Genomic DNA, 27,442 nt, shown 5'->3' on the forward strand with positions numbered 1-27,442 from the left:
GCAGACGTCAGATCAGTGACCGGAAGCGGAAGCTGCAGGACGTTTGGCGCGTTTGTCGAAGCTGTTGGCGCCACCGACACAACTCACGCATCATCGTCAGTGCAGGAAGTGAACTGTTCACCGAGCCGCGAGTATTCCTGTAAATTCGTCTTTTTTCGGTGCTAAACCTCCACTTCGCGGACATGGCGCAGCTCACAGAAGGAGCCATCGAGGTGAGGTCCCTGCTAGCAGCTGGAAACATGGCTCTGAATAAAGAAACGTAAAACTGAAAGATGGCCTGGTCCAGGTTCTTACTGTCTTTGTTCAGCTGCAGGAGCTAGCTGTCGTTTGTTGACAGCCTCACCGTCTGTAATGTCAATAAAAAGCATTAGCTTAGATGCTAACTTTTGTTTGTTATTTAAACGTTAGGCGGCGTTTTATTGTCAAACTGAGCTTTAGTGCTGGTTTCACATATGATATTGATGAAAATAGTTTTTGTCGTCATGTGTACAGAGAAAGAAACGTCATGCTAATGTCTCAAAGTGATGATTTGACGTCTTGTAACATCTTGTGTTTCCAGACTCTGTCAAATGGCTCAGGAGTCAACGACGCTGTGCTTCAGTTGGTGGTGAGTGATTCATAAAACCAGCACCTCACATTGTTTCCTCCGCCGATTTGTGACATCACTGCAGCTCCTCCTGTACGTGGTGACAACACAGGCTCAGATAATCAGGTTACAGCAAAGTGTAGCTGCATCATTTATTTTCCTCAGGGTGCAACAGCTGCTGGGAAATTATGTATAGCTTTTAATTCGAGATGATACAATATGCAGCAGGTTCAGGTTGGACTGTGTCACTTTGCACAAGATCATCAACAACAGCAGGGATGAAGGAAACATGATGCTGCAAACTGTAGGAGACACTCAGCCGCTGCAGGTTTATTCACAAAAACAAAAAAGAAATGTTGAGTTTGTGTCGTACATCAAAACTAAAGGAAAGGAGCCCACTTATAGGATGAAGAACCACAAGATCAGAGACGACCAATAGATGGGAAGTGAAACATTTCAAACTATTGAGCAGTGTCGCTTGTTTTGTCTCTTTTCAGAACATCCGCAAGATCGAAGGGGGAAGTGGTCCAGCTCGCTTTCGGGTGATGATGAGTGACGGGCTGCACACTCTGTCCTGTGAGTTTGGATTCACTGACTGATTCAGATTCATTTTCCAATGTGTATTGTTTATTTAGTCATTCATTCATTCATTCAAACATTAGATATTTAGGCAAAGGCAAGTAATCCTCCTTTTTCAAGAATGCCCTGGTTACAATACAAATTCACAATGTAGGAAACAATCATTCACAAATCCAAAGACAACTATGAACATAATGTAGGATATATTAATTTCATAAAAACAGTAAATGTATTTAAAGGTTAATTTTACTGAAAGAGATTGTGAACAATTAAATAGCGATTATCTGATGCTATCGTTCTCTTTTCAGTTTGTTGTCGTCCACGTGTGGAGCATGACATTTAAAAGCCAATATCTCCATCTCAGTGCTAACATTTATTTTAGCAGTGCCACACATATATATATATATATACCATAATATAAGGATGCCAAAGATCTGACAGTGAATCGTCCCGTTTCTGTACTTTTAACAATTAAATTAAAAGCTAATTGTAGGGTGGGCGTTCAGAGCCCCTGAGATGAATCGAGCTGTGTGACCCTGACTCTCTGCTCCCCTTTGCAGCTTTCATGCTCTCCACCCAGCTGAACTGCATGGCCGAGGACAACAGACTGGCCCCCAACTGCATCTGTATCCTGAAGAGGCACGTGACCAATAATCTAAAGGATGGACGGTAAGTCATTTTGAATAAATGTGCAGCTTTATTTTTTAATTCCTATTTTTGCAAGAAATTTAAGATTTGTACAAAGATTTCTTTGTCGTTCATGGACATTACTGATTACAGGCGTGTGGTGATCATTTTGGAAATTGAAGTCATAAAGTCTGCTGATGAGGTCGATGGGAAAATAGGAGACCCTACTCCATACACAGAGGGTAAGGCTTCAAGACACTGCTCTTAATAATAAGTGCTATCTACAGATTAATTTATCTTAAAGCAGCGCTAAATGAATAAGCTGAGGAGCTGATATTCTGATATACAATACATTAACTATACATATAAGGTTTTACTGCCAATGGAGCCATTGCTGATGTCAAATCCTCTTTGTAGGTAAAGGCCAGCAGTCGGCTCCAAACACCGAGCCCCGTCCTCCACTGCTGCAACAAAATAGAAATGAAGGTGAGAGCCTGTTATTTTTGCTCTTGAACGTGAATTAAAATGGACGACAATGGTCCGAATTCAAATTTTTGTGGAAAAACACCTATCATAGCCGAGTGACTTCATAAAGTCCCACCAGATGGCAGTATTTCTCTACTGCTTTTTGCAATTTGGTGCAAGTGATTGTGACGAAACCTTTTCATTTTGAGCTCTCAGGTGTTATTGACGCTCACAGTTGATGAGTGTCTGTCGCTGCCTGTTGTTGTTTTTATTTACATTTTGCAAACACAGTAGAACACACAAACTCTTGAGCACCACTGACCTCCAGGAGAGTTTATATCAACTCTGTGAACATACAGATGTATTTATGCGGTTGGGTGTTAAGTGTAAGCAGTGGATCACAGCATAGTAAATAACCTGGACGAGGAGAGATGTGCAATCCGTCTGTCAGAAGGGTTTTTGCTATCTTCTAGTTTCCGTCATAGCAGGTATTCATCCCGCTAATCTACCGTGTGGGAATTGAGGTTGTGGCAAGCACCCTCCTCATCAGCACAGTCATTGTTCATTTCTCTGTGTGCGCTGCTTGATCTGGGGGCTTAATTACCAGAAGTGCAGTGGTTGGCAAAGCGGAAGGACTTAAGTGGACACTTTGAACTTTAATCCTCTGCGTGAGACGCACACAAATCAAATGTGCAGCGCTTGTTCAAACAGAAAAATCTCAAAGTCAGGCAGCAGCGCTCTCCTGGGGAAGAGCAGCTCCAGTTTGTTGTAGCATTTCACACTCTGCCCCGATTCTGTGAAATGTGAGTCATCCTTCTCACCCAAGCGCGGGATCACACGTCTCCACCAACCGGGTTTGACGAGATTTTTTGTTTTCCGTTAGTCATTCATCCTGTTCGGTTCAAGTTGACGGTTATGAATTTACTTAAAGTCCTTAGGTTTTTTTGTTTCTTTGAAGAAACTTCCCTCATGAAGTGAGATAATTACAATGATCACAGTTGCAATCCAAAGAAATTGGATTTATGTAATTCATCTGTGATGAATAATGTATGTCTCCCTTCCCTCTCTCTTGACTTCTTTCCATCACCGCGCTTCATGGATCATTTATTTCTCGCTTCGCTCCCCCAGCAATGAACAGAGGTTCCAATAGAGACTTTGGGAAGAAGGCATCTGCTGTGCCCAGCACTCCAGGGGGCAGCTCCAAAATTGTACCCATCGCCAGCCTCAACCCGTACCAGTCCAAGTGAGTATTCTACATCCTGTCAAAGCTTGTACGTTTGGAGCAGTAACGACACATTGCTGCATTACATTAATGCAGTAAAAAGAAATTACAACGAGGGACTAAGCACCAACGAGACCTGGGTGAGGTGTTAAAATATAAATAATTAAATTAAATGTTATACTCTAGTCCTGCCACAGATACAATGTGCCACTGAATCAGTTCTGGTCATTGCAAAGCCGTAGTTTTTTAATGTGGTATGAGATTCTATTCCACTGGAAGTAGTAGTGGAGATATTGAGGTGCTGGTGTATGTCGTCTGATAATTAACAAAGAGATTGAACAGAAACATGAAAGTTGTGATGAGATGTCAGTGCTTAGTTTTTTCAGTTAATGAACTCTGAAAGTTTTTACGTCTATTTTTCAACTTAACTTTTAACTGTCCTCAAAGATGCAAATGTCCTGCTTCATAAAAATCTATGTAACAGCCAGGTTTTCAAACAAAATAATCTTTTATATTTAATGTCAAAAAACAGCATTGGTGGATATATCGCCATCACATTGCTCTTCCACACGTCACAGGAAGGTAGAAGTGCTCTTTGAACATTTCAATTAGACCTTCACCAATACTGGATTTGATTCATATAAACATATGTTGAATTGGAAAGGCAAAAATGATGGGATCTTTGTTTATTAACTTTGCAGCAATGTATTTCACAAACTAGTTAGCGACTTGCTGTGCAGCCGCAGCTTGACTCTGCAGCACCATCTGCTCAGCAGTGATGAGCACTCTGCTACATGTGCTGCAGACAGCGCTGACAGAGTAGCGGAGCGTGCGCTGCTGGACAAACTATGCGATGACACCGTTTCTAAATCGCCCCGAAAATCCTTTCCTGCGTTATGATCTGGAGAAAGTTTTCATATCGGACAAAATCTGATACCGAGATGTTGGGCTCTAGTTTGACATGAATCACGAGAGCGCAAGTGATAAAAACAGAGCCACAGTTGGACCATACAGGTTTTCTCACAGAGGTTAAAATGCCAAATACATCTTACCAATTGAAGAACAACAGTGCAGGACTCGTACAGAATAAGATTTATTAGCCATTTTGGAAGTCATTGGCCAAACCTGCACTTTTCTTCCCCACGAGTGATCCTGTTGCAGAGATGACAAGTAAATGATAAAGATCACTGTACCAAGGGCCACTAGGGGCATGTTATTGAAAGGATGAGTTTGTGAATTAATCAACAAAAAACGTGCAGGTGTAATTTCTCTGCTCTGAAAATGAGGCAACGGTGACACGAGTAACTTGAGCCTCGTCTGCGTGTGATAGGTGGACCATCCGTGCCCGTGTAACCAACAAGGGCAGCATCCGGACATGGAGCAACTCTCGCGGTGACGGCAAACTCTTCTCCATGGAGCTCGTGGATGAGAGCGTGAGTGTCACATCTTCACGTTATGCAAATAAATGACAACGTCCTGGACATCCTGTGTTGTGCACGTCCTAACTTTAATTTCAAATGCTTTATTTGACGACAGGGGGAGATACGAGTGACTGGTTTCAACCAAGAGGTGGACAAGTTCTACAGCCTGGCTGAGGTCGGCAAGGTGAGATGTTGCTGCAGATAATGCTTCAGGGTGTCCCGGTGATCTGGCCAAACTTTCTTTCACTGTGCCGTCAACGAGCGATTTGGCCACAGACTATTCTATCAACAGCTGCCAGCACTTTGTGAGTTAAAACCACAGAGACTATGAATGAGTCATCTGGCTGCACTGTACCCATACAATAAGCAGCTTATGATCATCTGCCAGCCTGTGTTGATCCCCCCCGACTGTCTGAAGTCGTATCTTGTTTGCACCATTCAGTCAGGTGAAACGCTCGCCCTGATCTCTGATTAACACGTGCTTCATCTGTGCGCGTGTGTGCCAGGTCTACTACATCTCCAAGGCCTCCCTGAAGATCGCCAACAAGCAGTACACATCGGTGAAGAATGATTACGAGATGACGCTGAACGGAGAGTCCACCATCATCCCCTGCGAAGACAGCGGCGACGTGCCCATGGTGCAGTGCGAGTTTGTTTCCATCGGTGACCTGGAGAGCAGAGAAAAAGATGCCATCATCGGTAAGGAGCCCCCATCAATTATCTACATTAAAACACATCAGGCAGCTGTGGGGCTTTTCCCAGTTTACAGACTATATTTTGACTCAAAAATGTGTCACGTAAAGGTTAAGCCTGCCCCGTGAACACGTGCAGCAGCAGCAGACACTGAGAAGCTTGTCACAGCAAAACACAATAAAAATAGTATCTACTGATGTTATGCCCGTGCTCTGCCTGCCCGCAGAGGGGCGCTGCACACAGCTCTACAATGACGCCACATGTTATGTTGTTATGAGACGTGTTGAAAATGTGTCGAGTGTTATGAGTTGATGCCGGCCAAGTAAGACCATGGTGGGCTGCGACCGTCTTGGTAATTAATGGGAAACACTGGCTCCAACATAACAAATGGTTAAGGTCACTCTGACACCACAGAATCTGTTTTTGGCCATAACTCATGACTTCACACACTAATGATGACAAACTTCCCCACGCTTGTCTAATTTGATAAAATGATGAAGTGATTTCACTTGACATCATGCAAAAAAAAATTCTGGTCATTATGCAACACCATAATTCACAGCCAGTGAGATAGGGATCATATTTCCTGCAACCTGACTGGTTTGTGGAAGCGTACATCAACGAGAAAGTCATTTTTAAGTTTTCATCACAGTTAAATACATTTAAAATCCCTTTACTCTGTGGTGTGGGGGTTTTTAGATGAGTAATGTCGGTGATGCCACTCTTGCACCTTTTACAAATATATGAATCTCTCCCCATTCATTGTGCTTGATTGCATTAGTCAACAAAGTGTGATCGATTAAATATGTTTGTAGAAACAATTAAAGCCTATTTCCTGGGTTCTCTCCTACAGTATGGATGTAAGTGGCTGGTGTACAGACTGATGACCTGTATGAAATGAGTGAATTGCTTATTTCCCAAGAGGCAATTTGTGCCTGAAACCATGGGACCTATCGTGACCTGTGGGCGTCAACACCACAATGAATATTTATAATACGTATACATGGATCAGCCACAACATTGAGACCTGGAACTGGTTTTAATGCTGATGCAGATCAGTGTTTATATGGGGCTTGTTTTGAAAGTCGTATTTTATAGTTTCAACTATTTTCACGGCCAAAATTCAGTACACGCATCAGCAGTCACTGTCAATACAGGAAGTGATGCAATCCACAATGTGGATCTGTCAGAGGAGAGAAACTTCAAATCCACCAATAACACAGATTTTGTTTTTTTGATGCAGATGTGATTGGAGTGTGCAAAAAAGTGGACGAGGTGACCCGCCTCACGACAAAGTCCAACAAAGAGGTGTCCAAGAGGACGCTCGATCTGATGGACATGTCTGGCAAGCTGGTGACTGTCACTCTGTGGGGAGAGGAAGTGAGTACAAGCTTGAGATGGAGAGTTAAAAATATGTACGTGGTGGAGATGTGGAGCTTTTTAAATGGCCAATGAAAAATCAATACCGGCTCCATAATGCATCAGATGTGATGATTCCTTTTGCCTCTCAGAACACCATCAGAAAACAACTGTCTTTGATCTGTGAATTCGTCAAACTCTTAAGAGATTGTTTTTTTTTTGATGTAAGAGATTTTAAGACTATTTCAGGTTGAATGATTTAAGCCGAACTAAAGCTAAAGCTCACATTCACAACACCTGCAGTACAGAAACCTGTTATAAACTCTACCTGTGTGAAGCTTATTATCTTAAGGTTTTGGCGACGGTATGTTACAGAGGGAATTTAATTAAAAAGGTTTTTCAACACGTTTTTTTCCGATCACCGTTCTGCAGTTTCAGAACCGAAGAGGTTTAACCGTGCGCTCCGTGTTTAACGGAGGCAGAAATAGTCGAGTGAATTCCCTGTCACAGGGTGATGAAGTAGCTGCTCCTGCAGTTGACTTTTACCTGTGGCTCAGAGGGACTGTGCTGAGTTTGCCACCATTTCTTTCCACCTGACAAGAAGCACAGTGTTCCCTGTTTGTTTGTTCGACAGTTACCTCTTTTCCAGAGGGACACGCTGAGGTGCATGAGCTGTGTAGTTTTTACAGAACAATGGCAAAACCAAGCAGCAAGTGTCTGAGATATTTTTCCTCGTCTCTGAATGCTTTTCCGTGGCCCCCGCCTCTTTCCATTATTGCTTTTACCTCAGTTTGTGTCCCCAGGTTATTGTAGTGAATAGAAATGAAAAACTATGAGAGCGAAAATCCAACTAAATAAGTAATTATTGAAAAACAAGTTGACACTAATGTTGGAACTGAACTTATATATGTGCTCCGAGTTATTGTGTTTGTTAGAAGTGTATAAAGTGATGATTAAAAACATTAGTGTCGTGGTTCTGGGCATAGAAATGTTTGTCTTTTGTGCAGGTAATCAACCGCTTTGGTTTGTGTCTTAAAATCTATTGTGTAGTTTAAGAAGATATTTCCATGAGTCTCAGCAAATGTTAACATGCTTACATGATAGAGTAAGATAGTGAACATGCTAAACATTATACCTGCTCATTATTAGCATGTTAGCATTGTAATTATTGGCCATAGACTGTTTATCCGGATACAAATAATTGAAACCAAACTTAATATACAAACCATTACCTCCTAAAATGGCAGGAATCTTCATCAAAAAATGACTTTAACATGTTAAATGCTTTTTTTGACTTTTTAATTTGGTCCATGTCCTATCCACTAACAAGGTGGAGAACAGGTTTATCACCTGAACTGCAACCAGCCACCAGGGGGTGATCACAATTATTTGGCTTCACTTTTGGGTAGCGGCCAGGTTGTCCATCTTTTTATACAGTCTGCTATGAGCACTTCTTTCCCCCCCAAAATTTTAACAGCACCACCAGCATGTAAAGTCTGCAAATTATTCATCTTTTTATACATAGTACTTGATAAACAAACTGAAGAAATAGAATCCAGTCAAGCACAAGTAACAAAGTTTAAATCATTGTCTGTGGTTTGTCCTCTTCTGTTTCCTTGTGCAGGCAGAGAAGTTTGATGGCTCTGGACAACCCATCGTGGCCATTAAGGGGGCGAAGGTCTCTGACTACGGAGGCCGCTCCCTCTCAGCATCCTTCAGCAGCACCCTGATGGTCAACCCAGACATCCCTGAGGCGTATAAACTCCGAGGCTGGTGAGCGGGCGTCATAGATAATGTAGTGAAGAAAATTGCTTATATATCATTGGAGTTGTATACTCATGACAAAGTGCTTTTACAGCAGGTGTAAAACATGGGTACACATTTAACATTTAAGGCCACGGGGCTCGTTTTTCCTTTATTTTTCTCCCCGGAAGCCAACTTCTCACACGAAAGTATTGCTGTCGAAATTGAAGAACTCGGAAGGGTTTTAACAGCGCGTTTCCATTTCCCAAGTTGTGAGAGTGCATGCTCTGATTCTCATTATCAAGATTAGCTTTCCCCCATTAGCCACAATGTGTGTGTGGGGGGGGTGTACGTCGATGAAGCATTACATATAAATGGAAATCATACTGGATCTGTGGAAAACACTTTTTTACTCCTCATCGCCTTTCCAGATTAAATGAAATCCAGACTCATTTCTGTGTGATTATGTTGATTGTAGGATATTTTTTATCTTGATGCCTGTGTGCGGTTGCGTGGTTTGAGTACATATTCTCTGTCATGTTTGTTTTCCCTTTCCCACATAGAATGATGGGCAAATTATCCAGGATGTCCCTAAAATCAGTGGTTATCTGCACGTGTAGTCATGCGTACGGTGCTACAGCTGAATCTGTCAGAGGAACCGCAGCTACTAGCAGATTCTATTATTCTACAGTAACACAATTAAGACATGTGACTCTATTCCTTGAAGATTTTCTCTTGGCTCGTCTTGCAGAGGAATAGAGAAACATTTAAGACCCAAGCTTTCATCTTTTCTTCGGGGCTCCCGTGCCAGTTCCTCGATTCCTCATTTTCCTAAATTATTTCTTCTCCCTGCTGTATAACATGATCAGAAATAAGTCTGCGCTGTATGTCTTTAATTCCTTTGCACCAGGGGTGTGGATAAGTCTTTTCTTTTTCCCCTCCCTTGTCTATCTTTAAAAGAAAGACCTCACCAAGTCAGTGTGCGGTGTCAAGGTTTATAGAGATGCATTGGGAAAGGGCAGAAAGAAGTGATGCAAGTTGGCACGTGATTGATAGAGAAGGCGTTGCTCACATGGACTGAGGTGGAGCGCGGTGATAGTAGCATCCCTCCCGTGTTGTGGCGAACTGATTGACCCGTCCACCCTGGAGATCAAGCAGGTCACGTTTGCCCCTCCTCTGTGACATGAAGGCAGATGTCTGTATCAGTGAGTGAAGATCCAGTTGTTTCTGTCTGAAGGGTTTCATTTATTTACCTCCCAGCACTGCTACCTGCCCTGCACCAATAAGAAAAGGACGGTGAACATTATATACACCAATCATCCACAGAATTAATGCTTAGTCAAGCCATGAAGCGATGTAACATATCTAAAACTACAAAATACCTTTTGAATTCGCAGCACTGATAGTTTCAGAACGAGCTGGTTCAAAACAGGCCGCAGATGTACACCAGTCTGCATTAAACATTAGAACCAGTTGCCAGCTTTAATGTTGTGGCTGATCGGTGTGTGTGCTTGATCAGCGGGACTGATCTGCATAATCACAGCAGTGAAATGTGACTCAACCTGGCAGGTGAGAAAGAGGCAGCTCACAGAAATCACTCGTTTGTGCCTCCATCAGTCAGACGTCTTCGCTCGCAGTAAATTCCACATGATGGTTTCAGCACCAGGCTCTGGCTTCTGTGAATATTTGTTCATGTGGTTTCCCAGAATGCCATTAACTGCAAACTACCATTATTTATTTATTTATTTATTTTACTTTGGTCCTTTTGTTGGTTGGTTGGTTTGTTTGTAAGCAGGATTACACAAAAAACTACCGATCAGATTTCCACGAAACTTGGTGGCAGGTTTCAGTACGGATCAAAGAAGAACTCATTAAATTTTGGTGCTGATCCTTATCAGGGGGCAGATCTAGGATTGTTTCACCCCCACTTCTTTAATGATGTGAAATGGGGCATTTTGAAGAACAATTCTTGGATCTTGATGAAAAAATATCAGGCACATTTAGGAAATAGATATCTTTGTTGCAGCTTGATTGAATTTAAGGAGACTGTTTGGCCTTCAAAGCGTTATGTGCTCTACTGAGTGCCATTATAGTTTTATAAGGGGATTATTTTACATTTGGGTAACAATAGAAAAATGCTGTATTATCAGGACCTCTCCTGGGTTTTCTGCTTTCTTCTACCTGAACAACACAAAGTCCTGCACCAGTCTCCTCATCCATGCTGCAGCACAGGCTCACCACACTTCCCCTGCTCTCTTCTGCTTAATGACAGAAGCGTGTTCGCTCCACTTCCTCCACTAACTTCTCAGTTGGACGCGTGGAGATAATGACCCTTAAATGCTCGTGTTGGTTTATCCTCTGCAGAAGTGTTGGCCCACGCGGGTCCTCTTGGACAGGGAGCTCCTGCAGGTTTGAAGGCGTCCTCTAATGACCAGTTTAAAGTCACAGATGGTGGGAGGCCGGACTTGACTCATAATGCAGATCCAAGTCAGTCATAGTGAGATCCACAGTGAAGACAGGATTGTTATGCAGCGTGTCTGAGAGGTGAGACACAGCCAGCGAAGGGAATAGAGAGAACGGCCTCCTTGTTTATTTATTTTTAGGCTGCATTCCAGAGATGATGCAGTATGTGCTGCTGAGAAGCAAGTTGTCACAGTGTGTTTTCACCGGGAGACTGCGAGCTGCTGTTGTGTTGCTGATAAGCCCGGTTGTCAGGATGGTACCTGTTCACAGAGGTGTGCCTTTTAATTATAGCTCCTTCAGCCGAGATGTGAATATAAGAGAACAAGGAATCAAATTAATTTAACTATTTTTGATCATTCATTTGACTTCTTGCACAGAAGAACCCCCCGAACCTTTTCTCCTCAGCCTCTGTTAAGCTTCTCTGCACATCCATTTTTGCTGAAGCATCTTTGTGTTACTCATGCACAGGTGTCTTCAGTTTAAATTTTATTTTTTTGAAGGAGACCTTGAGGAGTTCCTCAAATGAATCGTCGATCCTTGGTGGGCTGTTGACTCAAACTTCTGCAGCGTAAATGCGGTGCCGCTCAGCACTTTCCAGTGTTTTTCTATGGAGAGCTGAGTAGTTTCCTTTAACGTCGCCCTAATTAATCCTGCAGAGATGAAAATAGCTCTAATTTGCTCAAATAAGAATGCTGCCCTGTGCACTAATTATCCTGATCCTTGGGTTAATCTGGGCTCTTGGTGCATTGTTAGTTTGCAAGTGTTGTGTGCACCAGCCCTCTTTTTTTTAATAAGACTTGACTAGGGCTGCAACAACTAATCAATTAAATAGATTATAAAAATAGTAGGCATCTAATTTCTTAAGTGATGAGTCTGGTCTGTTTATAATTTACGGCGCACACACACTGTGGCAGCGTCTCTTAGGTGGGGGCAGTAAACCAGCCAATCCCGTGCCTTGTAAATATAGCAACACATTCAGCAGCACAAGCCGTTTGAACTTTTCTTAACAAAGTTTGACGATCCAGAAGTTCATTTTGACTTTTACTGTGACGAGTACGGATTTTTGGTTTAAGATGATTTGTCAAAACAATCATTAATTCTGTATAACCTACTCAAAACTTTCTAGTTCAAGAGATCTTTAATAAGCCTCAATTTAATATACCTGAAATTAAGTTTGATCTTCTGAGAATGGTGGGGTCGATATCATGAATTTGAATTATGAATAGTCAGAATTAAATTGTAGATATCTGAATCAGGAGTTATCATAATTAAGTTGCAGATGTCAGTGTTGACTTGACCCCACCTGCCAACTTAACATTAAATCTACAGTAAATTATCAGTGTAGGAATCACATCCACTCTCGTCCATCTAACTGTGCAGAGGCAGTTGTCCATTAGGTGGCAACAGCACATTGGGAGATGGCGGTGCAGCCTTTTCCCACACATCACTTTTCTGTTAGCAACACTCCTTCATGTTTATTCTTAGTCCTCGATTAGTCTCAGATTCATTTATTTAGTCCAAACTTTTCTCTGTCTTTTCATGACTCCAGTATTTTCACATACACGGAACACATAGTTGGAGCACTAATTAATCAGCTGAGAAGCAAACAAGCTATAATACGGTCGTCTAATGAACATGATGCCTGATGATTTGATTTAATGATGCCTCATTATTTAATTGAATGCAATTTTACCATAATGTTTTTGCAGTGTGGTATTGATAGGATAAAGGTTTCTTGTCACAAGCAAAATCACTGAGTTATTAGTCACTGACTCGCTGAATGTTTTGAACCAAATTTGGTCTCGTAGGCGTCGGACAAAGTGAAGCATCCTTCAAATCAGCTTCCTGTTAAGGTCGATGTTCTCCTTTTAGTCACGATTGTCAAAGTGTTTTTTTGCTAAATTGTTTCAGCGTTAAATTCATTTATCGATAGAAATTCAATAGAAGAGATGAAATTCAAGCAAAAATATTTTGTGCTTACAGCTTCTCAAATGTAAGGATTAGCTGCTTTTTCTTGTCGTAGATATATAACTGAATATCTTCGGGTTTTCGACAAAATAAGCTCTTTGAAAACCTTTGTTTGGGTTCTGGAAAAGTATATTGAACTTTTTTCCCCTGCAATTTTCTAATATTCTATACACAAAACAAATACAAAAGCAATCAGCAGAACAACCTAAAAAAACACAATATCAAGCCCACTTTTTACATCTCACTTTTATAAAGATTGTTTTTAAGTTCAAAACACTGAGATTAAAGCTACACTTTGCCTTTGAACGTTCACAGAGATGTAAATTGTCGCTTTGTCCCACAGACTAGTATCTTTGTATATTCTTTATATGTTGAGGTAAAGTCTATTTAAAACACAGTAAAGTATTTCAATTCCATTTAATCAGAAAAATACTGCAGCACATTCAAAACTTTGCTTCTGTTTTTCCATGATATCATTTCCCTGTGAAGCTCTGTAAAGGACAAAGCCATTAAAATGAAAGCGGTGACTCGTGCATGCAAAACAGTCCTCGTGTGCAGGGATGACATGTAAACGTTTGATTTTAGATTTGTACATACATGATTTTCCATTTGCAGCCTGTGTGATCCGTCTAATTTAAACATAAATGAAGAGTAAACACGGTGAAATAAACTGGCCGCCTCGACTTCTTTCAAGTTGCTGCCTGTTCCGTATTTGACCACATGTCAGTCACCGGCGGATGTCTCACACATCACGGGGTAATCGTGTTTGTTGTGTGTTTGCCACTCTCAGCTGAGGCATTAGAGCCTTTTGCCTGCAGCTGCAAACAGCATTTCCCATCATCCCTTCATGCCTCCTCCTCTGCCATGTCTATGCTGCTGCCCTGTCCCTGTTCATTGACACACTGACACATGACATGGCGGTGGCATGCTTGTCTGTCACCCCGCAGTCGTCTCTCTAGTTTGTCTCACCGAAGCCGCGCTGCCTCTCTAAGCTGAGATCTGCCTGAGTTCAGTTGACTCACGTTGCACATTCTCTGCCAGATCTAATTTGTCCTCCTTTTGTCTCATCGATCACGATCACTGTCTTCGGTGCCATTTCTGTTTCCTGTGCTCCTCGCTGTCTGCGATGATAAAAACGGCCGCGGCTTTAAAACTGGAGGCCTCTCACTGTTTTCTATCAAATCACAGGCATATTAACACTGTGAAGCCGCGCTCGTCTGCAGTCGTACATTTTCAAAAAGTGATGCTTTTTTAATCACCTCAGCTATGTTGTCACGTCACTTTTCTCCTCTGTGGAACATCTGTCTTAGGGGAGACGTTGAGCCGTGACAGAGAGACGTATCTCCATTAAGTCTGAATTGATTTGTCAGAATACATTTTTTTTTTTCCCCGAGCTCCTAAGTGGGGGCAGGAACAATTACAGCAAAGCAGCGCAGGTACACTGGTGAGGAATTTGGTGCCACCATAACAAATTGGTCACATTTGTCATTAGTAATGGGAAACTGGCAGCCTCTGCGTTGCTCAGGCCACAGTGTGAACCATTAATGGGGATATTTTCAATTAGTCATGCCTCCAGGAGCAAGGCATTCACTCCCTGTATTTACAACCCGACCTCCCCATTGCGCACCACTTTGCCTTGTGGCCAACAGATTAGTAAGCGTTATTGATTTCTGTAACCATTTTAAACTTTCTCTCTCCTCCCCCCTCCCCCCCACAACTGCATTTTACCTGCACTCATCTGTCTTCTCACTCTACCCCTCTGTCTCTCTTCCCTTTCCCATTGTCTTCCGTGAATTACCACGACCATCGGGCTAAAAATGGGTTTCTAATATCTCCGTAACAGCCCTGACCCCGGCCGGCTCATCGGTCCCACTGCTGTTGATTCATTTCACAAGCCTCTTAGCTCGGCCTGCTCTCAGCTGAGTAACAAATGGAGGCTCTGGCTCAAACAACAATGATCAAGGCTAAACAATATAGCCCTAAACGGATAGCTTGTATTCTACTTATGGAAAGATATGTGAATATGTATTTATAATTCTTATTTTTTTAACTGTCTATCATAAGTAATTTTGTCGTGGCCGTGGAATGCTAAATCTACACACAATTTATACAAAGTTAAAATGATTAGTTGATTAATGGATTTATTTGGCAGCTATTTATTTAGATAATCAAATGATAGATTAACATTTAAATACATTTTAAAGCTTAAAAGGCCAAATTTTCACTTGTTTCTTTTTCTAAAATGTGAAGATTTTCTGATTATCTTCTTCCTCTATGATGCCTAACAAAATAGTTTAGCTTTTGACTGTTAATTGGACAAAATTAGTGAGATAATCACAGCAACTAGGGAACAGAAAGATTGCTATGCACCTCTAACTATTATCTAGCAGTGAGTTCTGGACTAATCTGTAACGAACACTTTTTTTCAGTTAGTGTCTTAAAGCTACACTTGGGTCGAATCAGCAAGTAACTGATATTCTCTTTACTTCACATAGGTACGATAAGGAGGGCCACGCCATGGAAGGACAGTCTCTGACGGAGGCTAAAGGTGGCGGCGGGGGTGGAAACACCAACTGGAAGACCCTCACCGACGTTAAGACCGAGCACCTGGGACACGGAGACAAGGTACGCACACGCTCGGCTTTGCCTTGACGCACTCAAACGTTCCCAGTTATGGTAACCCGACATATTGTTATTCAAGGAGGACTCTTTGAAGATATTCAAGGACGAGGGAAAAGGCCCGCGTTGAATCCCAAACAACAAATAGAAGCGCCCGCAGTCGAGCTGCATTTGTAATTTACAAACCTCACAGTACACGCGGCAGGTCTATACAGTCCGTCTGCGGTGTAACCTTGTCACTGCTTTTCGACGGGATGACTCTTGATTATCACTGATTGATCAAAATCACCAGGTATGTGTGATGAAAGTTGGATCCCACAAAGACTCCTGATTCTGCTCCTCATTAATCCCACTGCACAGTGAGTGAGTGCTCCGTATATCCCTGAAATTACATATACGCTCTATTCTTTGCCCTCTGAAATGAAATAACTGCCTTTTAAAATAAGTAAAGTAATATGTATTCTTTAATATCCCTCCTATATTATTACACCGTCGAGGGAACCCGGCTCTGCGTTATGAATCGTCTATGGTGGCTAATTTGACCTGTGCGGAGATCTTAACTTGTGTAATTTAACATAATTTAACACATTAGTAATCATCACAGTGTGGTGAGAATATCCCATTAAGCCTAGGACAATTACTAGATGCAAGTGATTATGATAAGGTACCGAGAGGCAGAAGAAAGACAGTTTTGCCGTGTCTGTAAAAGACAAAATGAAGACATTGGAGGTTTAGGACATTTTGTGTTGTCGGAAGCTTAGAGAAGACTTAAGGACCAATTGTGCCCCCGAAAATAAAGAGAAATTAAAAAAAATTCAAGTATCAATCAAGAGCAGCAGTTATCTTAAACCCTCAGTTAAGTGAACAATATGTTTCGGTGAATGAGTAATGTCAGTTTCATTTTTCTTCATGCCCGAGGCTGTGGGTGACCCTGACTTACTTCTGGTGCGTTCCAGTTCTCTCCTCTATGACCAGCTAACGGTTTATTGTGCCTCTTGTCGCCTCCTTTTTAATTTACCTGCTTCAGCTGTTCCGTCATCTGAAGGCCTCCGATAGAGCTTAGGCAGTCACATCCGTTGTTTTTCTTTTCCCTTGTCAAATTTCACCTCCAAATCCTGACTGTAACCATTAGCCCCCTGTCAGGTGAAAGGCTTCTCCTGGCATTAGCTCCCTGCTGCGGAGGAGGCAAAGATTGACCCTGGGCTACAGCGGCTCTCGCTTCTCCTCAGCAAGGCATGTGATGAGGCCTGGTTCTGACAAAGGAGCTGAGCTGAGGCTGTCCTCAACCCCTCTGAGACACCCCAAACACAGGGGCACGGAGGGTCAGGCCTCACAAGAACAACCCCCCCGCCCCGCTACCAAAGTCTGTTGCAATTAATTATCCCTGTCACAAAGTCTTTGTGTCACAATCTCAAGTTTCCACATTGCTCCCGTGCCCTCGCTGACAGTATGCAGTCGCCCTCCTCTTGTAGCCTTGACACTTCATTTGGAAAGGCCTATGACGGGAGCGAGAAACAGGCTCCTCCATCCTCCTCCTCCTCCTCCTCCTCCTCCTCGGAGCTGGTCAGTCACGCGCTAATTTGATGAGGTGTTTACTTGATTAATTGAGGTTGATGTCTGGGTTGGTTTGTTTTTAAATCAAAATGGTAATTAAAAAGAGACGGCTCTTCTGTTTCATTTAGTTTCCTGACATTTGTCACACACTCTTTTATCCATCCAATGTGACATGCAGCGTCAGTCATCCTGTTTTTGAAGTTAATTGGAGTCTAATGTCCTTTCGTGTACTAATGTTATAGTCCGAGGGATGAAAGAATGGATTTTCATCGTACTTTGGAGGCATGTTTTGTTTTTGAATAAATTGCCTTCTTGTTTATCTTTTCAACGAATGTTAGTGTGAGTGAAAATGAATCAGAATGTTTTTTTCAGCCCTTTGTAAAAACTGATTACAGCTGCCTGTGGCCTTAAACTGTTCTTCAGAGTCGACATAATTGCATTGACATAGTGGCGTTAATGACTGGTTGATGCTCTTGGACATTAAACTCTGCTCCCTGACTCTGAACAAGCACTTTTAGCCTTTATCAAAACCGGCAGGGGCCAAGTCTCGTCTTTGTTGTCACAGCTGATGCTGAGATTAGTTGGGGGGGGGGCGACTCTGTCTGAAACAATCAGCTGTTAGGGGCAGACAACTATCTGTTTGTGTGCATTAAGTTAAAGTGTTCCACATGAGGAGAGTTAATGTGTCTCATCTGTAAACATGTAGAAACTCGTCCTCTCTTCATTACAGCACATATCCTGAGCTTCTTTTTAAAATTCCTCTATTTCTGTCCGATGTGAAATTCATGTCACTTGCCCGGGTGTTTTCCCCCACTGACCAGGAATGTTCCCTGAAGGCTGTATCACATGCTCACGGTCACCAAGCTCACAAAAGCAACAGCCTCCTTGCTGATTTGCATTTGTGTCAGAGCCATTAGGATTCTGGTTGGGGAGTGTAACCTGTGCAATCTACTGCACAGATGTGGCTTTCCCGGCGCTTCACATACTCAACTACACACTGCTGAAAATGTCTAATGTTCATTTCATACTGGTTAATTCCTGGTTTTCAACCGTCGACATATTTAGCATAGAAAAAACTAAGTTTGCAAAAGCCTTTCAGTAACTATATTTAGCACAGATCTTTTTTTCATATGTATTTTTTGTTTTGTTTTTTCAGGCAGACTACTACACCTGCATAGCCACCATTGTGTACCTGCGCAAGGAAAACTGCCTGTACCAGGCCTGCTCGAGCCAAGACTGCAACAAAAAAGTGTTGGACCAGCAGAATGGCATGTTCCGCTGTGAGAAGTGTGACAAAGAGTTCCCCAACTTCAAGTACCGCCTCATCCTGTCGGTAAGTGACTCAGCGATGGCTTCCCTAAAACTTCTCACTCTTTTTTTCTTTTTTCAGCTGTTCCACACACACACACACACACACACACACACACACACACACACACACACACACACACACACACACACACACACACACACACACACACACACACACACACACACACACACACACACAAGTGTATTTATATTAAAATGCACATATTTTAAATCCCTGTTATTCCTGCATAGACCTGAACAGATGCTCCTGCTGAGGCTGTGGGTGTCGTCCCTCTAGTCCTTCTCATTGCCTCGTCTTTCTCCTGACTTACTTCGTCTCTCTGTCCTCTGAGACTCGAGCCACTCATTCGCCACATGCATCCCCCCCCTATGGTCCAACATCACCCCATCCTGCTCTGTGTAGTTGAATTTCCTGTGACACAGCATAATGAGGTTTTAATCTTAGATTCTTTACAGTCGAGCTGCGTGGGGTTAATTGCTGCAGCTTTCCATATTGTGCTGTTTGTCATTTTACAGAAATATGCAGCAATAAATAAGTACAGATTCATTTTCTCAGCTCATTTGCACACAAATATTATTTAAAAGAAAAAATGGCAAAACAAGAACTCACTTAGTCAGCATCAGAGCAGTTGCAAGCCTGGCATCTGAAATGAGCGGCTTTTGTTTTGTACCACTCACCAGTCGACGTATTGTTATTCCTCGCAAGCTGCAGCATAAGCTGTGAATTTGCTTCCACTGTATGTATCGCAAGTGACTATGTTTTGCCAGCAGAATATAGCCTAATTAGAGGATGTAATTACTTAAGAGTAGAGAGTTGTGTTTTACTTGGTGGGTTGAAGCATCTGGCAACTTCTCTGTCACACACAACGGATCCCTATATAAAATGTATACGAGGGTACATTGGTACATGCAGGATTCTGGATAAAAAGTGGATTTTCTTTCATGCTTAAAATCCTCACGAATCTCACAGTTGTTTTTCAGTGAAAATGTGGGTTTATTTTCCTCACTGCCGGAAGCTGCTGCTCTGCATCACCTGGTTTAACACAAACTTGTAATTTACTCGGGGAGAAAGTAGGAGAACTTGTTTAAATGCAGCTGATGTTTCTATTAATAATGCAGCAGAATCGTTGTCATTCATAAACGAGATCCCATAGATTCATATAGACTCATTTTTTATATTATTAAGCCTGCAAATTTAGTATGCATTAAACTTTTTCTACCTATTAACTCTTTTCTGTTTGCTCCGTCAGGCTAACATTGCAGATTATGGAGACAACCAGTGGGTGACTTGCTTCCAGGAGAGTGCAGAGGCCATCCTGGGCCAGAACGCAGCTTACCTGGGGCAGCTCAAGGACTCGGTGAGAACCCTTCTTCATATAACACGATGGCCAGAGCGAGAGCTAAAACTTCAGGCTCTGTTCCAGCCAAACATGCACAGACAAATTTGTGTTAAGACACCTACTGTGCTTTGTTCCTTCCGGGAATAATTACTTTGAAAGTCACAGGAGTCGTCTCTGAGAATTCACTTATCAGCCACCCAATATATAACTTGATGAAACTCCCATTTGATTAAAAGACTCTATATATATATATATATATATATATATATTGCCGGCTCTCATTTGGAATATTTCTCTCACTTTCAGAATGAAGCTGCCTTTGATGAAATCTTCCAACAAGCCAACTTCCACACATTTGTCTTCCGCAGCAGAGTGAAGCTAGAAACATATAACGTAAGTACAACAAGAATGGTCATTAGCCTGATGAGATGCCTGCAGGTTTGTTGTCATCCCAGCACGCTTGATCCCCTAAAGCTCCAACCCTCCTTCATTAGCTAAAAAGTAAAAAAGTGGGTCTTTATGTTTTTTTCTGTTGCGTTTCTCCCATTCATTAACAAAACCACCCCGGTTAAATTTGAACTGATGCAACCATTTCTCATCTCAAAGAATAATTTGAGTATTTGAACGGTGCACACGCAGATTAGTCGCGGCCACCATTTCCTGTCGGCCACACGGATAGAGGTTCGCTTTGAGGGGAGCACATAAAAGAATTGATTGGGCTGGGACCCTGAGCAGGAAGTCTGGAGCCGAGCCAGGGGCAGCGTCCGCCTTCGACGCACAGAGGAGGCCACTGTGTCCGTCACATTCGGCCCAGCATCCTAACTGCCCGTGGCACGGCTACAAGCTGGTATTGGCTGCTGCCTCGAAACCCCCATATTCCTTCAACAGACACACCTGCAGCCCCCTCTTTCACTTCATTTTCTCCTCCTCAGTGTGACAAGCCAGCCATTGTGGGCGGCTCTAGCTTGTTGTCATGTGTACAATGTTGTATAGGCTGATTGTGGCACAAAGCAGATTCTCAGCAGTGGATGATATTCATCCTTCGTGTTTAATCGCAGGCAGACGTCAGTTTTGACAAGAAGTCTCTTACCATGTTTATCAGAAAGGGTGTGAACCTAAAACTGAACTATGTGCCAGGTCCGCCCGTTTATCCCGACCCACTCTATATTGAACAGGTTCTTTTGGTCATGCCTCACCTCTCCACTGAGGTTTATGGAAACCGATTGAGTAGATCTGTGTGTAATCCGGCTAATTAACAAACAAACACTGGTGAAAACGTGTAATCTTCTTGCTTTGAGGTAATAAAGACCCTGCAGCAGTCACAGGAGGAGTATGATAATTATCTCCTGTAATGAGATTACAGCTCTAAGATACATAGACAGTGCGTTTAAAGGTCAGTCTGTGTGCTGGAAACATCCAGATTTTATTTTCTACACACACACACACACACACACACACACACACACACACACACACACACACACACACACACACACACACACACACACACACACACACACAGCGTTAAAATTGACCCAATTAATCAATTAGTTGGTTGAAATAAAATCAACCAGCATCACTTTCAATAACTGCGTCCTCTCGATGCTGTTGGATCAAAACACCCCATGATTAATTGCAGTTTATCAAAACAAGTGCTGATGAGCAGTTTGTTCATGTGGGCGTGATGCATAATGTAATTAACACCAATCCAAATCAAAGTCGCATGCAGGCCTTGAAAATATTTTTATATCATTGCGATCTTGTTTACAGCCAATTGTGTTGTCACTCAAAATGTCAGTGATGGATGATTTTGTTCAAGTGGAATCAGGAACGCCTGCTCGTGGCAGTGATATTCAAACTGTTATTAAAGTCTCATTGTTCCTTTAGGTTTGTAATTAGATGCTGAATCTCCACCACGTGTCTGTTTCCACTGTGCGGCTGATATTTCTCACACTGTCCCCATAGATCTGCTCTGTGTGACAATCGCTGATTTATATGATGCACCTTTCTTAGGTTATAATGACATATTGAGGGTGTGAGTGTCGAGAGTGGAGAGGTGGTTCGTCACACTTTCCCCCCCGAGCACTGCTGGCTCTATATTTAACCAAAGATCAACCAGTTCCCAGAGCTGAGTAAGAACCGCTGGTGTATCATGTGCCAGGATCAAATATGCAGGTTACACGTGAAACGGGTAATTAAACAGCAAATCGGACAGATTTGTAAATTGATCACTAGATATTAGTTTATTCCAGTGACTCTTCGTCCCCGCTGCTCTATGTTAAAGTCCGTGTCAGAGATGAAACGCCTTGTTTTGCTCGTATGAAACGGTTATTTTTCTTCTGTGAGCGAACGCGGCAACTTTTAATGTTGTTAGGAAAAGGTCACAGCCGAGCAAATTAATGTGTTGTGCCTCTTGTGCTTTCTTATGTGTGTATGTGCACACTGGGCACAGATGTCAATGTGTGGATCAACAAACAAATGTTGACGAAAAGCTGCTTACGTACAAACACAGCTCGTCTAAAGTCAACCGCCGTCGGCACCACTGCTTTCAGGCACGAACCCAGAGTAGAAGAACATCACTTTAATAATCTTCACCGAGAAATCACCAATTTTGGTTTAAGATAAACTACAGATAAAACTACATTATTTAAAGAAGATGCTTCTGTCAACATCTTCACAGATCAGAATTCAGTTTTATTTCCATATTGGAAACTTTTTATTTCAAAGCTTGTTATTTTTTTATACATATTTAATCTTTTTATTTAAAAAGTCCATAATTTTCTCTTGTATCATACAAATGAGGGCACTTATTCAGAGGAAGATGATTTACGTTTCAGCAGCTGGAGAATAATGGAGATAAAATGAGTGTAACCTCTGTTCTAACACAGAGAAAAACGCTACTGGTACTAATGACCTTCCACTGTCTAGACGGCTGTGGAGAAAGTTATGCTTTTAAACGCCGCCTCTATTTTCTTTGTGAAATGTTAATTTGATGAGCGAAAATAATTCGGTGATCCAGTCTAAGCACAAGGGAAAATGTCTGCATCTGTCTCCAGCTGATAATTATTTCACATACTGCAGCGTTTAAACCTCTCACCCAGAATGGGAAAGTGGTCTCTCACTTCACTGTCTTTATTTTGGGGGTGATATACTGATTTATAAGGTCTGATGCACTTTCATATATTCACATCGTGTAGCTTGTAAGATCCAGTTTTTAGCCTTGGGGGAATACCACAGGCTAAATGGCTGTTTATTCATTCATGCGTTTTATGTGCTGCATACATACATGTCACTGTTAAACATAGACACAGAATCAAATATGTCAGTCAGTACCCTCACATGTAGTATAAAGGCCTCGCAGTATACTGGTACTGGCAGTGTCTGTGAATTCTGACAGTGTGGCGTTGCCCTAAATCAATCGTGACCACCATGCACACACCGGAAATGACATTCGGAACAAGTGACTGATTGTTTTAATTAGTTGCGTGTGTCTCCTGTGTCATTGCGGCATTGAAAATTAAACAACAATCAGTGTTGACAACGTACTGTCTTTCCTTGGCCGCAGTTTTCACTTATCTTAAAACCCTCTGGTGGTCCATGCCCCTCCTCTTTGTAGCCGAGATGGCAGCCGCATCATGTGCGTCCATGTAGTGTGCTGCATGTTGCCGTACACAGTGTGAATGCACTTGTGCACTCAAAATAGCAACGTGTGAGTATGGAAGCGCTCAAATAGCCACACAGCAGGCACGTCCTGTTCCGTGACCCTTGGTTGTGCAGCGAAAGAAAGTGAATGTACGTCATGAGCGGCTTTTCTCTTCTCGTCCTCTCTGACAGGATGAATCCAGAATCAAGGCCACGGTGATGGAGGTGAAGCCCGTCGACCATAAGGAATACTGCAAGAGGTTGATCGTGAACATAAGGAAACTGGCTGCCCAGTAGGAACCTGTGCTCTGTGCTCTGGTTTTGCTTCTGCAAGTTTCTCTTTGTTTCTGTACAGCCAACAAACAGCTCTAAATGTATGAGTTTTTTTTTCTTTTTTGCTTATGAGGCATTTGTTTAGTATCGTTGTGAATTCACGCCTGCGAATGAGTAATCCTCTAAGTGCTAATGGAGCGAAAGTTCACCTTTTCTTTGTCATATAATGATCGGTGGCCTGATTCTGGAGAACTGTCTTCTTTCGGTGAACATAATAGACGAGTATTATTTTTTCCTTTCTGTTGTTTGGGCAAGCGGAGCAGAGAGTGGGTCAGTAAGCCACAAAAGAAATCATCACTCTGTCTGTCTTAAGTCGGCCAGTTGTTCCTGCTTATACTGTGGTCATGTGTGTGTGTGTGTGTGTGTGTGGGGGGGGGTGGTGGCTTTAAGCAGAACAGCAGCACAGTAGCGAGCACTCTTTTCACCCTCTGACGCGCACTCAAAATGGCTGGGCTGGACCTGCACATCCCTGATAAGAAGGTTTACTCTCAAACACTTTCTTTTTTTTTGCCCCCGTCTGTCACGTACTTGCAAACATAAGCACATATACACATGCACAGCACAAACCTAATGGGAAAAGTGCTGCGTCCTATTTAAGTAGATGGAAGATGTAATTTCAATGCATGTAACCGTTCTCTGAGTTCTGTAGTTCTTTTTCCTAAACCGTGAGAATAAAGGTGTTTGGAACCATGTTCTTGTCTTTGACCAGTGATACTCTGCTCTCTCTCTCTCTCTCGCTCTGTCGGTGTAAACTGAAGCACGTAGGAGTGATGTCTGTTTAGCTTACAGCACCTGAGCCCGACCTGTACCTATTAAAAGCAAAAGAAAACGTGGGCTATTTTTATTTTAGGAGCTGTGTGCCGTTCGGGGGATTTATTCCAGGGCTGGCACACAATGCCCTCTAGCTCCTCGGCTTTTCGCTCAGATGTGCAACAGATTTCCCTCCAAACTTGACTTTCATGTTGTATTAAAACACAACATCAATGGGGATGCACCCTCCCAATTTTTTTCCCTGTGATAACATCTCGGTTCTACTGAGCGCTGCGTCTGTTGCCTGTAGTTGTAGATGGATTAAACTCTTCTTTTATGGTAAGGAAAGGTAAGTTTGACTCATTTATTTTTATCTTGCCTGCCGCACTTGGAGGTAGGTTGTGGAGTTCACCGTGCCGAGGCTCGCCCCACAGTCTGTCCTCTGAAGAGTTCTTTATACACTTCTATAGGTCTAGTTGGTCAGAGAGAGTTTCTGCTCAGTTTGATACGCAGTAGATAAATCAAACAATGCAACTTTGCCAAAATAATTTAAATACAAGAATTTGTGAGGAGCGCTGCTGAGTGTTGACATCTCATCGCCATCTTGAATATAATCAAAATGTCAACTAGTTTCTTTAAAACACTCTAATATAATTTAAAAAAAGAATACGTCCTTGCACAACATTGATGAAGTCTGGAACAATGCTGCTCTTCACACTGATTTAATCCAGCATGTCCAGGATCAAACCAGCAACCAAAGCGTCACCCCGCTGCGATAAAGAATAAAGTCGTATTTATCTCGATTTAGTTTGAATTTAATTGGCCACAAGCTGGAGCACCTTAGGCACAGTGTAACGACAGCTGCTGATCTGTGGTCCGCGACCATGTCTGTCGATGTGTTGATCTTTAAGCCTCAGTCCACAGCCTCCGTCATCATTTGAAGATCAGATGCCGGGTGGATCGAAACGGTCTGTAGTTACAGAGGTATCGAACGTTTTCATCAGCTGCTTTTCACGTTCGCATTCTTCACATCATTTCATAGAGACATTTAGTGTTAAAAGATTTCAGTGCGAGGTGTTGCTAACAACAGCTACGATACTATAATAAGATACTTATCAGGGTGGCTGATGATGCCACAGACTTTGACATGTGTATGAATTCATATTAATAGGTCTAATGTTTATCAACCCTTTATTATAAACTATTATATAATTGTGTAACAAAAAAAATCCTTTTGGTGTACTCACCAGGAAACTGTAATACAGTCTGAGAATAACATGTACCATTTATTCCCCATGTTGCCTGTATGTAACCCTGTGTGTGTGTGTACATGCAGATAATGGCACCTGCTTGTTCTGAGTCATCTTTGTTTAAAGCAAACACCAAGTTAATTTGGAAATCAAGCTATAATTATAGTGTAATGAAGCCGTTACAGATATTCAGTGTATTGTAACTGTCTGTTCTGCAGCGACCTGAATCCAAAGGGTTCAGTCACAAATATGTTTTTTTAACGAACATATCTGTAAATCATTGGCAGTCGCCTGTGTTTTGTCCCCTGTCCCTTTGTTTGTCAGCAGGATTACAAAAACTTGTGAAGGGATTTCCACGAAACTCGGTGGAAGGATGAGACACGGACCAAGAAAGAACTCATTAAATTTTGGCACATATGCGCAAAAATCTGGCATATTTCTTCCTTCTTCTTTAACGTTGCAAGGTTTTTGACATTTTCACCTGTTTCCTTTGAAGTAATTTAAGGTCCTTGATTAAAAAAAAAAAAAATAGACAAATATATACGTACGTTATCTTAGAGTGTGTTATTTGGAGTGAAGGGGACTGTTGACGTATGTGCTCTGTACTCTGAGCCATACTAGTTGCTGCTGCTTTCTGTTTGCACTTGTCGAGTGTTGAGACTTTAAGCTTTACTCAGTGTAGAGAAAAAGAAACAACAACCCTGTGGCCCTGACAGCATGGAGACAAATGGCCGAGGTGAAGGGACCCCTGGAGTACTGTTGTAATGAATGGGGTTAAGCAATGTGTGTATTTGTCATGATTCATGAGTCTGGTGCGTTTCCTGTGCCCCGGGTTATTTGCTTATATGCAGGAGACGGGGCAGGTGCGAGACTTTTGTGTTTGAATAAGCAGCAGAGCAGCCATGTCTGGTTTGAGGAACCTGCTGAGCAAACACTGGTCATGTGGATGCAGCGTTGCCATTGCCCTCTTTGTCTGGTGTGGCAGGGGGGGGGGGGCGTGCTGGAGACAAGGGAGAGAATGAGAAAGAGGCTGTTTGCTGGAAAAATTGCACCGACAGTCGAAATGCCTGACAGGTGGAAATTGTTCCGATAATTGTTGCAATCAAATAAAGTAATAATCCATTGTTGCCTCTGAAAAGCGGCTCGGATTGAACGCGTGGATACAAATGTGTCTCGCCACCTCCCTATCCTGTTTCCACTTGAATTGGATTTGCGTATATAGATAAAGTGTTTGTCCTCTCCTGCAGTCGATTACAGGGACATGTGGTGAATTTGTGTTGTTGTTTTGTGTCGCTGTTGGAGCTGGACGTTCTGAAACACCCACAATAACAACTGGTTTCACTGCTTTGTTTTGTTTCTCCCTCACAACTATAGTCGCAGAGCTGTATTCTTGTGATAGTATATTATCACTCAGGCTCTGTGAATGGTGGCAAGTCTTTATCCCAGAGATTATATACTTTTATACAATTTTTACACAATCTTCTATGCATTACACA

The 27,442-nt window shown here is 42.3% G+C and overlaps 1 protein-coding gene across 1 annotated transcript; it reads left to right on the forward strand.

The window, feature by feature from the left end:
* rpa1 (replication protein A1) lies at positions 1-24,638 on the forward strand. The gene is made up of 17 exons (XM_035153877.2): positions 1-212; positions 560-607; positions 1,084-1,162; positions 1,726-1,834; positions 1,946-2,034; positions 2,210-2,278; positions 3,386-3,500; positions 4,810-4,912; positions 5,016-5,084; positions 5,407-5,599; positions 6,837-6,973; positions 8,577-8,725; positions 15,622-15,751; positions 18,456-18,632; positions 19,882-19,989; positions 20,278-20,364; positions 23,806-24,638. Exons 1-17 carry the CDS (start codon positions 183-185, stop codon positions 23,908-23,910), a joined length of 1,797 nt encoding a protein of 598 aa, XP_035009768.1. The 5' UTR covers positions 1-182; the 3' UTR covers positions 23,911-24,638.
* The last annotated feature ends 2,804 nt before the right edge of the window (positions 24,639-27,442 follow it).

The sequence above is a fragment of the Hippoglossus stenolepis genome, chromosome 4 (genome assembly GCF_022539355.2).
Source record: "Hippoglossus stenolepis isolate QCI-W04-F060 chromosome 4, HSTE1.2, whole genome shotgun sequence".
NCBI lineage: Eukaryota > Metazoa > Chordata > Actinopteri > Pleuronectiformes > Pleuronectidae > Hippoglossus > Hippoglossus stenolepis.